Source organism: Tenrec ecaudatus, chromosome 1, assembly GCF_050624435.1.
Source record: "Tenrec ecaudatus isolate mTenEca1 chromosome 1, mTenEca1.hap1, whole genome shotgun sequence".
Lineage (NCBI taxonomy): Eukaryota > Metazoa > Chordata > Mammalia > Afrosoricida > Tenrecidae > Tenrec > Tenrec ecaudatus.
In genome coordinates, this window is record NC_134530.1 from 246490775 (window position 1) to 246504567 (window position 13793).

The 13793-nt window shown below is 47.2% G+C and overlaps 1 protein-coding gene across 2 annotated transcripts in view; it reads right to left on the reverse strand.

Moving 5' to 3' along the window:
* TP53BP2 (tumor protein p53 binding protein 2) overlaps positions 1-13793 on the reverse strand; it is an 83553-nt gene that overhangs the window by 41883 nt on the left and 27877 nt on the right. For both annotated transcript variants that reach the window (XM_075530636.1, XM_075530646.1), the window contains one exon: positions 4483-4630. In XM_075530636.1, coding sequence (XP_075386751.1) covers positions 4483-4630 — 148 coding nt within the window. The remainder of the gene's footprint in view (positions 1-4482; positions 4631-13793) is intronic.

Here is a 13793-nt window from a genome sequence, read left to right on the forward strand (position 1 = left end):
GCAGGAGGAGGCGCTGCTAAGCACTCACTCGCCAACGGAAACTACGCAGACCCTCTTTCCCAATGAAAAGGAAAATCCCTCGGTCCCCGGAGACTTCAAAGGGACAGACGTAGCCTCCAGTTCACCCTGCATGGCCCCCCCCGCACTGGACGGCCCGTTTAAAAGCTCTAGAGCAGTGTTCTCAACCTTCCTAAGGGGGCGACCCTTTCATACACTTCCTCATGTGGTGGTGACCCCCAACCACAAAATTATATTCGTTGTTACTTCATCACAGTCATTTTGCTACTGTTATGAATCGGGCGACCCCTGTGAAAGGGTTGTTCGACCCCCTAAAGGGGTCACGACCCACAGGTTGAGAACCACTGCTCTAGCGGCTCTGGGAAGGAACTGCAGGCGTCCCTCAAAAGGTGAAGTTCTAGTACTTGTACCTATAAATATAAAGGTTTGCTTTTGTTACGTTACCAAAGTAGGGCACGACCTAAACCTAGTCACGTGTCCATGTCTTATAAGAAAAGGCGAAATACACACACACAGAGGAAAAGGAGACACCAACAATCCCTTGCGGTTACTGAACAAAGAACCTTCCTCTGAAGCCCATGTCCTACTTTCCACTTCCGGCCTCCAAACTGTGAGGCAGTAAGTCCCTGTTCTCGAAGACGACTGGAGTCGCTTTGGGGACAGCAGCACCAGCTAAGATCGGTCCTGACCGCCCTGTGATGGCAAACGGTCCGGCGTGGGCTTGCATAGGTCGAAACAATCCAAAGGCTCTCAAAGAACTGCAGCAGTCCGAGAAAAAGATAAATGATTGAGAAAATGGAATAGAAACAAAATGAATAGGGAAAATGCTATAATGCAAGAACAGGCAGATTTCTGTGCGCCTCTAAAATCTTTTAAGTATTGAAAGTCATTAAAATGAAAAACCGCAAACAACAAAATGAATAGTGAATTAGAGTTGAAGAGGAAACTAGTAATGTAGAAGGGTCACTGAAATCAACTAAAATGATGTGAGAGCAATAAAGATAATTAAAACATAAATCCTGGTTAACATAAATGTGCAAAACAGAAAAATAAGATCCAACAGATATCAAATCATGGTTCCAAAAAGAGAGAACAGAAAAGGAATGTGGTGGATGAAAAGTTAAGCAATGAAAATTTCCCACAGATATTGAGCAAGCACTGGAGACCAAAAAAAAATGTTGTTCCCCTTTGGGAAAGACATAAATGAGATAAATATTCAAAAAGTGTAAAAAAAAGTGTACATGGTATTTCAATGGCAGTAAATGCCATAGAAGTACAAGACAGAGAAGGAAAACAACTCTTGGCAATTTAACAAAGCAGCCAGCAAAGGCCCTCAGCAGAAGGTCACCTGTCGATAAAGTCAGAGTGTGAGAAAGATCCACGTGGTTCCCTACTGAAGGAACATTCCAACAGAGAAGGCCAAGTGCAACCACCTGGAAAGGGGCAAGGGCCGGGTGTTTGGAGAATAGTGGGAGGCAGGGACGGCTGAAGGTGAAAAGGTGAGGGCAGGAAGAAAAACAGGTGAGAGCGAAATAGAAACACCCGCTAGCCCTTCACACTGCCATGGGGTAGCAGCGCTCCCGGGCGCGTCCCAGACAGGATCGCTTTACGGGAAGCGAAAGCCCCGTCTTTCTCCTGCTTAGCGCGGTGGTTTCGAACCTCTGAGTTGACAGCAGCCTAATGTACAACCACCACTCCACCAGGGCTCTAACCAGCCCTTAGCAGTAGATTAAAGGGGCACAAGGAAAATTAAAAGAGGGTGATAGGTATCCGTATTAAATTATCATGCAAATTCTTAAGTAATGAAAAACTCATGTCAAAACTGTAAGTCAGACAGATTGGTTAAGAAGGCACTGAAGAAAACTCAGGGAGCATGTGAGGGGAAATTACGCTCCTAATTCATGCTGGTTGTACATTAAATTCCAAGTAGATTCTACACCTAAAAGCAGGGAAAGGAGAAACCTGAAGATTTATGAAAGCGGTCGCATTCGAATGAAGTATTTCTTGAACAAGACACAAATAGCAGTGAGCGTCTCAATGAGTTGTTGCTGTTTCGTACATACGAAACAAAGGGGGAAAGGCAAAGGCAAAAATGAGCAGAGGGTATAAAGGAACAATTTATCCAAATAGCCAAGGAAGAAGAAAAAAAGGACACCTCATTTGTAAATAGACGTGACATGCAAGTGTAAACGAAACCATTTTTCAACTGGTCAGTTGATGAGAGATCCTTGTAGAGATAACTGGCGTGGGAACTGATAGAACCTTTGCCGTACGGATTACATTTTTTAATGTGTGAGCCTACACTAAGCAGTTCCACTTCGTGGGATCTAGCCAGATAACTGGCGGCCATGATCGAAAGAAGCTCCTACGGGACTTCTGACTGCCACACTCGCCTTGAAGCGGCTTTGGCAGGCTTGCCCAGGGCCCTGCACTCTGGGATTTCCTGACTTCCAGTAAGTGATGACGGCGGAGCCAAGGACAATGACATGTAAGACAGCTTCAGTATTTTCCCCGTTTATCATGGCACTGCTGATCAGCCCAGCGGTGATGACGTCTGTTTTCTTTCCATCGAAGCTGCAGTCTTTGATCTTCAGCAGTACGCGCTTCAAGTTCTCCTCACCTGCAGCAAACACACTGCAGGCTGTTAATGAGCCTTCCCCCAGTCCCGATGCTGTGTTCTCTGTGTAATTCTTCTTCGGATCGCTTCTCGGATTATTTGCTCAGCATACAGACTGAGTAAGTATGATGAAGGATGTAATCCTGACACACATCATTTCTGCCTTTAAACAATTCCATATCCCCTGTTCTGTCCCAATGAGAGACTGAGGGTTCGCGAGCAGGCATCCACAGCAGGTGTTCTGGAATTCCCACTCTCAATGCGATCGATCCACAGTGTGTTAGGATCCGATCAATCAAATGCCTTTGCAGAATCAACAAACACAAGTCAACCTCTCTATGGCATTTTCGACTTTCAGCCAAGATCCATCTGACATCACCACTGATCTCCTTCAGACAGCATAAGACATGACAAAACAATAATAATTTATAAATTATCAAGGGTTCATGAGGGAGTGGGGGCGGAGAGAGAGGAAAATATGAGGAGCTGATACCAAGGGCTCAAGTACAAAGCAAATGTTTGAGAATGATGATGGCAACAAATATACACATGTGCTTGACGGATGGATGGATGGATGGATGGATGGATGGACGGACGGACGGACGGATGGATGGTGATAAGAGTTGTACAAGTCCCCAATAAAATGATTTTTAAAAGAAGAAGCCAGGGAGCCTTGGCAAAGAGAAAGATTCCTCTTTCTGTGAGAAAGTCAGACGAAGGGGTCGGCAGAGACTCGGAAACTCAGGTCCAGAGGAGGAAACTGGGGAAGCTCCCATGAATGATTTCAGAGACTTCAGGGAAGGAGACCACAACCAGCCCCAGACCACGGTGAGCGAGTCAAGTCAATGCGGACTCGAAACAACAGCAAGGCCGTTTGCCGACTGCTAAGAGGCTACTGGAAGCAGCCAGAAAGCACTGATTTATTCATTCAGTAAATATTCCCTGGGCATCTAGCGGGTGCGTGGTCACTTTTCTTGAGTAGGGGATACAACAGTGAACAAGAACAGACAAGGGCTCGCTCTACTCTATGGCAGAGACCCTGGGTGGTACAACATCTGAAAGACAGGAGGTTAGAAAATAAGACCTGCTGAATCTACTTCCGAGAAAGCCGGCCACTGACAACCATAGGCACCTCCCAGACCATGCAACCTTGGGAAAGCCAACCGAAGGTCAATGCGAGGCTTCCCTGGTAAGAAGTGAGCGCAGGAATGGTGGCAGTCCAATTAGCACAGTGGGCAGCTCGCTCCGCGGGCAGCTGGAGCAACAGAGGAGAAAAGGAGGCAGTGGGGTGCACTCTGTCTGTGTCGGAACAAGGCACAAAGAATGAAAAATCACACCCACGTCTCCAAACTCCTGCAGGGTCCAAATAAAAGCAGGCGGTCTCCTTTCAGAACTGTACTGAGGGCACGATTCAAAGCCTAAAACCGCGTCTCTGAGCACCCCTGCCTTTAGTTCTTCAAACCCGACGTCTGTTCTCAAAGCGTACAGAAAGCTAGAGAGAGAAAAACCATTAGGATGCCCATTTCTAATTAAGTAAAGCCTAAACATGCAAACTGTGGGCTGCCGGGGGTGGGGGTGGGGGTTGTCTATCTTTGAAGACATAGTCACAAATGTTCCTTAACATTGAGAATGGCAAGACTTTGTCTCGATTCTTTGGACCGCTTATCAAAACAGAACAGCCAGCAGCCTCTGTCACAACACAGCAGGATGGAGAACACCTCCCTCCAGGGGGTCACGGGAGTTATTCTCCAGCTTCTCTGTGGCTACACAGGAACAGTCACCCGCAGTGCCCCACCACAAACCAAAAATAACAAGAGCTCAAGCCCGCGACTGGGTGGGTCTCGTACCGGCGCCGCCCCAAACCTCCGCCAAGTGGCATTCGCTCTCGCCGGGTTCCTTGCACAGATCCACCACGTCTCTGCACACCGTCTCTGGAGTGACGGGGACCTCCGTGAAGTGCTGCTCACTGTTACTGAGGTACACGGTAAGAAACATCTGCAAGAAAAGAGGGAGACAAAACCGTTACCAAGAGAGACCGTCCGTCTGTCTGTCCCGCTGACTCTCGCCTTCTGTTCCTCTCTCCGCAAGGACTTGGTACACAGGTACCTTCCCTCCATCCCTCTCTCGACCCAAGACCCAGGTGGAATTTTCTTACAGCACAAATACAAGATAGGAAGCAGTCCGGCTTCCTCTGCCGGGGGGTGAAGCTTTTGGAGTCTGCCCGGGGAGGCCACCCCTCCTCCTGCAGGCGGTGACGGGAAGATTCCTTGGGGATGGCAAGTACAGTCAAACCACCAAAAGTTCCAGGGAAATCCTTTCCTATCAGTTTTTACTTGCATCAGATGTTTACGGACTACTGGTGTACTTGTAATCGTGTGAGTCAGCCTCTGTATACTATACATCAGTCTTCCTGTCGAAATTTAACCCTGTGGAACATTGGGGACACTGTACGTTATCAGTGGTTGATGTGCTGTTGGAAGGCAATATAGAAAAACAGTGCTTCTGAAGGGGCTTTGGGGAAAATCTAACTTTTATATCATCTGTATATATATATGAGCATTAGTGCCACCAAAAAGTCTGTTTTTAAATTTAAAACATTTCCATCAAATTAAATGCCTACTTTAAAGCATAAAGAGGAGCCCTGGTGGCAGAGTGGATATACACTGGGCTGGGATTATCATGGTCACCAGTTCGAAACCACCAGCAGCTCCTTGAAAGACAGGGCTTTCTAATCCCGTGAACAATTACAGGCTTGCAAATCCACACGGGGTCAGGAGGCGTCAGCATGGATTTGATGGCAGTGAGTCTGGAGTTTAAAGCATTAACTTCCCCAACCTTGTGTAAGTAGTAATGACTGGTTGTTAAACTACAATCCATCAGACCTCATACATAAACAATTAGGCCAGCAGCAGATTTAAAATGAAAACCTATTAACAATCTTTCTCCTAGTAAAAATAGGCACTGTGACGTAAAAACATAACTACTAATGAAAGTTTTCCCATTTCATAAGTTACAATAAATAAAGATTCTGATAAGTCCTATCAATCACCAAACTCAATGAAACAGCAAGCACCTTGCTGGTAGCTGTGTGAATTAGAAAACCCCTTGGTTCAATTAAATAAGGATGACTTCTACATAAGCCAGATCGCTGAAGGGAGTAATCCCACTGGGAGACTTTGCCCGGGGAAAATAATTCTTATAAAAACAGAAGATACAAAACTCCGGAAGATAAACTTGACACATAGTCTTTAAAAGCAATGAGCCTATGCTACACGTTGGGAAATGTGTGGGTTAAACAGGACCAAAAAAAAAGGAGGCAGGCTGAGTAGGACCTGCACTGTGATCACAATAACACACCAACATTGAGTCAAAGTCACGGCGCCTGCCAAAAACCACGCAAATCCCCACTTCCGGCTTGAACCTCCGCCCACTGCCCGCAGATACAGGGCTGCCTGCGGCGATCTCCGTGTGCTTCGAGATGGTGACTGGTGAGATCACACTGCAGGGTCCAAGGATCTCCTCAGAGTAAGAGAAGGCAGCTCAAGAGAGGGCCCAGCCCCCACCCTTCACTCAGCAGACTCTTGCCGGAGCCTCTTTAGCTTCTTCTCCTGGCACTAAAACCAAGGAGTCCTGGGTCACTGAATTAGGCACCGCGCAGCCAACCAAACCTACCAGCCACTCGGAGGGGGAGGACAATACGGGCTGTCTGCTCCCATGAAAGACTTGGGCTCGGAAACCACTGAAGGGCAGTGGGTTGCGTGGGTCACACTAAAGCCAGTTTTCCTCTGGTGTTTCAAACGTCTCAGCTCACCATAGCCACAAACACTAACTCACATGAGCACGTGGGTCACCTTACAGCAACTCTATAAGAGAGAGTACAACTGCCCCTGTGAGTGTCTGAGCGGAGTTCATCACGGGAGGGGAAGCCTCGTTGTCCTCCTGGTGCTTTCCAACTGCTGACCTCACGGCCACAGCCCACCATGCAACCACTATGCAGCGGGCTCCTGGAAGCATTTATAACGGAGTAGAATACAAAAGGCACACCAGGAGAAAACATGAAGACGGTGCTGTCGTTTTTTAAACGTCGCATTTCCCAAAATGACCTCAGGAAGTTTAAAGCCAGCTCTACCAGGTTTTCCACATTCTGATCAACTCTATTACATAAAACTACCCAGTGCTAGGTCTCCATTTATCAACAGCACGGCACTTCAAATTGCTACACAGAAAAAGCATAAAACCTTGGTGAAAAAAGAAAATCACTTGAAAAAGGTAGCAAAGAACTGAAATCAGATGATCCCACCCTGCTCCTGCCCAAAGCCACAGTATAACTCAGGATGGCGACAAACCATTTATACGACATCATTACATAGCTTCGCTTCTCCACATTCCTTATCTCCACAGAGGCTTTCCTTGAAGTGTACTGCTTTAAAAATAGTGACTGTTTCAATATAAATGTTAAAAAAAAGTATTCTGTTTCGTGTTACCTTAGTATGGTTTCATCTGACTTTCCACCACCACCAAGTGAATGGCAGTGAAGGAGCTGACACTATTTCTGCCCTTCACAGATGATGACAGTTCCAGGACTACTGTGAATGACACAGCAGGAGAAGTGAGTCTGGATTTAAATCTGTGTGTTAATAACAAGTTCTAATATTTCTGAGAAGTAACGCCACCTCCCTCAATCTCAGACTCGCCATCTTCAAAATGAATCTTTTAAGTTCCCTGATAGTAAAAAATAAACCAAACTCATTGCTGCCAAGTCGATTCCAACTCATAGTGAAGGACAGAGTAGTACTGTCCCGCTGGGTTTCCCAGGCTATAATCTTTATAGAAGTTGACCGCCTCATCATTCTCTCAAACCACCACCGGTGGTTTCAATCCACCAACCTTCTGGTGAGAAGATGATTAGCAGGTAAGCTAATCACTGCACTGCCAGAGCCAGCTCTGTAATAGCTACCACTGATGGTTCATAGGTGCCAAAGATGTCAGCCAATCACAAGCCCTCGTGCTCTACCCACACCAGTACCTGCCTCCATCACCTTTCCAAACCCTCATCTCATCCCCCTTCTGCAGTGTCCCCTTGCTGTTTCTGAAACAAGTGAAACATGTTCCTACCACAGGGCCTTTGGACTTGCTGTTTCCTCTATTGGGAATGCTCTTCCCCTGCTGCATGGCAGCCTCACCCTCTCACTTCCTTCCGGTCTTTACTTGTATTAAAACAAACTCTGGACACTGAAATTTCAAAATTTCACAGTCCCCAAAAAAATCCTTGGTCACTGAGTCGCTTTCAATTATAGCAGAACATACAGGACAAAGTAGAACTGCCCAAGTGATTGGCGGATTCGAACTTGTGAACTGCGGTCAGCAGCTCAATTCAAAACACGCTGCTCCACCAAAACAAACACAATAAACACACACACTCACTGCCACTGAGCCGATCCCAACTTACAGCGACAGTACAAGGCAGGGTGGAAATGCCCCATGGGTTTCTGAGGCTGGAAAGTCTCCAGAGGAGTGGCTGGTGGTTAACACTGCTGCCTTGGCCGTTGGCACCACACAGAAAACCTTTGCCCTCAGAAGAAAAGCCAAAAACCAAACTCACTGCGGCTGAGTCCCTTCCAACAGTAAAGCTACGGGAGAGTAGAACTGCCTCTGTGGGGTTACTAAACTACCTCTTCACACCAGCAGAAAGCCTCTCTATCCCCAGGAGCAGCTGATGATCGCCAACTGCTGACCTCTGCGGTAAGGCGCCCAACACATAACCGGTACGCCACCAGGGCGCCCTCAGTGAGGGCAGAGCATGTGACACGTCCCCTAGGCAGCCCACAGAGAAGCGGTCTTGGCCTCAGAGGCCTGCCCCGCTTTGCCTTTTGCGTGTCGGTCTGTCAGCATTTCAGAACCACCCGCAGCTCTGGGGTAGAAAGAGGCTTTCCACTCCCATAAAAAGTTCCACAGTCTTCGAAACAAACCCAGAGAGCCAGTTGGACTCTGTCCGGGGTCACGCCGAATCTGAATTGCCTCGAGGGCAGAGAATGTGTGCTGCGTAGCCAAGAATCACACGGTCACCGGTCCGGAGGGCCCTGAGCCCAGCTCCCGAGCTTTGCTCATCTACAGTAGTCCGTGTATCCCGGTCACGGTCCCTTTGCCTACTTCGGTGGGCCCCACTGGGATGAACTAATTTGTCACCGAGGACGATTTTGTGAACCGTCCTTTGTTTTCCATGTTTATAATTTGGTCATGTGGCCGTCGATCCTTGTATAGACCACCATGGCCTCTTGCTGGAGGACCTCCCCCATTGGATGGGGTCTCTGTAAGTTATATTTGAATTTGGGTCTCTTTTTCCCCTAAATCATACTCAAACGTCACACTTTTAGTGAGACCTCCTCAACTACCCTATCTAAAACTTCAACTCTTTTGCAGGCCCACAGAGAGAGAGAAAAACAGTTCCTAACTCCAATCCCTGCCTTATTTTTCTCCATGATATTAACAGTAACATGCTGTTGGTTATATTTATGTAACTTATTATCTGTCTCCCTTAATAGAATGTAGGCCCCATAGGGCAGGGGTTACCTCTAGAACTGTACCTGGTAGGTAACAGGCACACAGTTAAGTATTCACTGATGAATTAAAAAGTCCTGTAGCTGTCACCTATACTTTACCGATAGAGAGAGTAACAAACTTGCTCAAAATCACACGGCTGTTAAACGCGAGTCAAGAGCCAACTCCAAGACTGGTCTCCGCCAAGGTCTGACTTCTTGTCCTTTTGCCTCTCCTCCACAATGTACCAGTAACAACAACCATTAAAAAAAATGAATCAAAAACCTCCTTATTGCCACCAAGTCAACTCCTACTCACAGGGACCCCACAGGGCAGAGATGAACTGCTCCTGGGGGTTTCCGAGACTCTGAATCTTCACAAAGGCGGAAAGCCTCCTCTTTCGCCCACAGAGCAGCTGGTGGTTTTGAGCTGCGGTTACCAGCCCACTGCAGAGCCACTACGTTACCAGAACGCCGAAGCACAAGTAAAGACTTTTCCAAGCTGCCCAGAATATACCATCTCATTTCTTCATCCTACTTCTATTTCAGTGTTATTTTCATTCACTCCGTTTGTTTACAGAGCACCTACAAGCATTACATATTCTAGGCTCTAAAGAATCTTTTCTGTATAGCCAATACAGCTGACAATACGCAATCCTAAAAACAAAATAAAAACCTCACTGCTCTGCCACTGGGTGCATTCCCTCACAGCGACCCTCTAGGACAGGGTAGAATGCCCCTGTGGGCTTCCGAGACGGGCACTCGCTATGAAGCAGAAAGCGCAGCTTGCAGTTCTGAACTGCTGGCCGTGTGGTTAGCAGCCAAACACATAACCACTATACCCTCAGGGCGCGCCACACACGCCACCGCCACCACCCCTATCTACCTGAGGTAACCATTCCCACTTAGTCTAGACTACTCTTAAAGATATCTTGTGCCTATCTAAGAACATGGCATGTGTTCTGATGTTTTTCACAAACAGCAAATTACCCCACAGCTTGCCCTGAGTTGTGATGCAGCCCGTAAGACTGAAGTACAATTCATAGCAAAATAGCTGTGTTCTCACCGCTCAGTTTAAGAAATTGGAGACTGCCGACCATGTTAAATCCTGCTCGCATCTTTCTCCTGCGGGCTTGTTTTTGCTTTTGCTTTTTTTTTCTTTTCAGTTAACATCTTTGAAACCCGTCCATCTATATGTCGAGCTGCCTTGTTATTTTAAATGACACCATAATATTATTTTGTATGGGTGTAATATTATTTGCTACTAATTTACTTAATTGGTACACGATTGATAAACTTTTGGCCTGCTTCTAATCTGCTTCCAATTTTTCATCATTGCAACAAAATTAGGATATCCTTGTTACATATAACATGCTCTTGCTGAATTATAGCTGCAAGACAAATTCCGAGTAATGGATTTGCTGGGCCAAACAGTATGCACACTCATAATTTGTCAGATATTACTAGATTGGAAAGTGGACCGATTTCTACTCTCCATCCCATCACCAACGCAGTAAGGTGCTATCTGTGAGAGCTGCCTTGCTAAGGTGGGTTACAGGCAACACTGCTTAAAAACTACAATTAGCTACGCTTTAGACCCTTGGTTGATTCGTTATTCTTCCATAAAAATCGAGAAAAGCGGTTCTTAGAAATCACACTCTCCAGGTTTCTCTCTCGGGTTCAAGTGCTGAGGCTGTGAAGTCCAATGGTCCCTGCCAGCATGGAAGGCTCCTCCCTCTACCACCAAACCCTGAGAAACCACTGCTATGCGACTGGAAAGGCTGGCTTCCTTATGAGGTCGATGAGAATTAACTCAATTTTACCCTCTTTTTATCACCCCCTGGTGGGTACAAAGGGCATGTATTTTATTATGCCACCTTTGTAAAAAGTCCAGAATGAGGGTTTCGCTCAGAAACATGCTTTGGCGGCAATCAGGGATGGGAACAGGTGAGTGAGAGCAATCCACTGGCTGAAAGAATGGTGTTTCTATGGTGAAAGGAAGCAATTCACAGTATGAGCAGTCAGCACAAGACCCACGGAGGGAAGCCTGCACCAACAGAGGGCAACTACGATAAATAGGAGACATCATTCTGCAGCCGCGGTCCTGAACACCACCCCTTTTGAACAGTTACATAGCTAGATGTGTGTGCTCTATTGGTGTGGCGGGACATGCGGCAGTACGTACTCATGCACATAAAAGTACGGTTGGAGACATTTGTATAAACATATTGGTAGATGCACCCCATATATTTATAATAGGCACACGGGGTGCACAGTGATGGAAACTTCTTAGAGACAAACACCCATAGGACTGTGTTACTGGGCTTAAAGGCTAAAGACCATAGTCTCGGGCCAACTGGCATACTACCATCCCTACAGACAAGGTTCTCTATCAGAGATGGTTAGTCACCGAGAGGGTCTTACTTCTACAAGTGGACCATCGAAGACACAACTACTAGTCGCGTCTCTTCTCATCAAGAGCAAAGGAGAATGAAGGAAATTAAAAAAAAAACTCCAGGAAGCAGTTAGTCCCTAGCACACTCACGGCCAGTAGGAGCCCTGGTGGCATACTGCCGACGTGGTGGGCTGTTAACCAGGAGGTCAGCAGTTCAAAACCCCCATCCTCTCTGAGGGAGATAAAGAGATGAGGTTTTCTACTCTCGGAAAGTCATGGTGTCTCAGAAACCCTGGTGGGAAGCTCTATCCCATGAGTTGGAATCGACTTAATGGCAGTGAATTCAAGTTTGGGGTTCTTACTCAAAGTCAACATGAGCCACAACCTCCTGGTGCCTGAGGCCTGAACCAGATTGTACCAGTAACCACAGCCCCCGGCTCTCACGGAGGGCACAACAGGAGATCCCAATTCGAATAGCCAAAATGTACAACAAAGTGCAAGTGTGGTTTGTTTTTAAAATAAAAGATCCTTTTATTGGGGGCTCTTACAACTTCCCAACAATCCAGGAGCCCTGGTGGTGCAGTGGGCTGGGCGCTGGGCTGCTGACTACAACTTCCCAACAATCCATACAATTACATCAAGCACATCTGTACATCTGTTGCCCTCATTCTTTTCTAGACATTTACTTTCTATGGAGCCCTTGGCATCAGCTCCTCCCCCCCACCTTCCTATTCCCTTCAGAGATTATAAATTATTATTATTTTCATATCTTTTACCAACTGCTGTCTCCCTTCCCCCATGATTTCTGTTTGTTCCATTGGGTGGGGGGGGGGGGGAAGACAGGACAGACAGGGTTATGTATCAATCATTGTGATCAGTCCTCCCTTCCTCCTCAGTGTGTTTTTATTGTTGTTTTTAAACCGAGGTTTACTGAACAGCTAAGAGACAGAAAGAGCTCCGTAGGCTATGGACCTAAACAACACTTTGGATCTGGAAGGGAAGTCACTCCTGGAGGTCACCTTTTAGCCAAATAACAGACTGGCCTATAAAATAAACAACACCCCTGCGCCCCACCCCCCACCCCCACGATGAATGTTCTCCCCAAACAATCCACTATACCAGACCAAACAGGCAACTTTTGCCCCAAAGCAAAGAGGGCCAGGGAACTGGAGGGATGGAAACAGGGACAGAAGAGCGGAAACGGGCAGAGCGCTGACACACTGCAGGGACGGCAGCCAAGGTCTCAGAACAATTTGTGTATGAACAGCTGAACAGGCCACTGATATGCCTCGTAAACTTTCCCCTAAAACACAAAATGTTCGGAACAACAAAAGCTTCACAACAGGGTAGTTAAGATAGACAATGAACAAATCATTCTCAACTCACTGCCATCCAGCGGATTCCAACTCCCAGTCATCCTACAGAACTGGACAGAACTGTGCTTACGGGTTTCTGAGACTGACTCTTCCCAGGAGTAGAACACCTCATCTTTCTGCTGCAGTGTGGCTGGGGGTTTTGAACTGCTGACTTTGTGGTTAGCAGCCCAACACGTAACCCACGAAGCCGTGGGAAATAGAGCATACACTGACAGTACCGAGCCAAAGGAACGTTTGAGCCGAGTTGTCAGGTTTGCAGAGTAAATGCAGACGTGGGTTGAGTGAAGGAAGGAGGAGTGGGGGGTGTGGGGGGGTCATGCATGACAGAACAGTGAAAAGATCTGTATAATTTGGGACGAGAGTTGAAAACCCTCAGACAATGTGGGATCTTAATTTACACTTTTTAGCGTTCACTCATGCTGCTGACGGAGCACTGTCGTGGCTGACGGAGCACTGCCGTCGCTGTCAGGCAAGCACTGGACAGCTCTCACGGTCAGCCGGTCCATCGAGATTTACAGCCCTGGGAGCCCTGGATGAGGTCACTCTGAGTCAGAATCAAGTCCAAGGCAGCGGGTGTTCTGTTTTGTCTCCTTGCCCTCGTGAGGACACTGGGTTTGAAAATGAGCAGACTGCACCAAGGTCATGGAAGCCAACATGAGGAAGGCAAAGGCAACAAGGGGCGACAAAGACAGAAATGGGGTTGTTCGTGTTTGTTTCTCTGGTCAGAAGTAAAGGACCTCGTGGTCCCCGGTGTCTATCCAAACCCACTGCCGGTTATCGATTCTGACTCAGGACATCCCGAGAGGGGCCCCTGGAGGAAGGACGAGTGTCCCAACGCAGTCCCAAGGCCC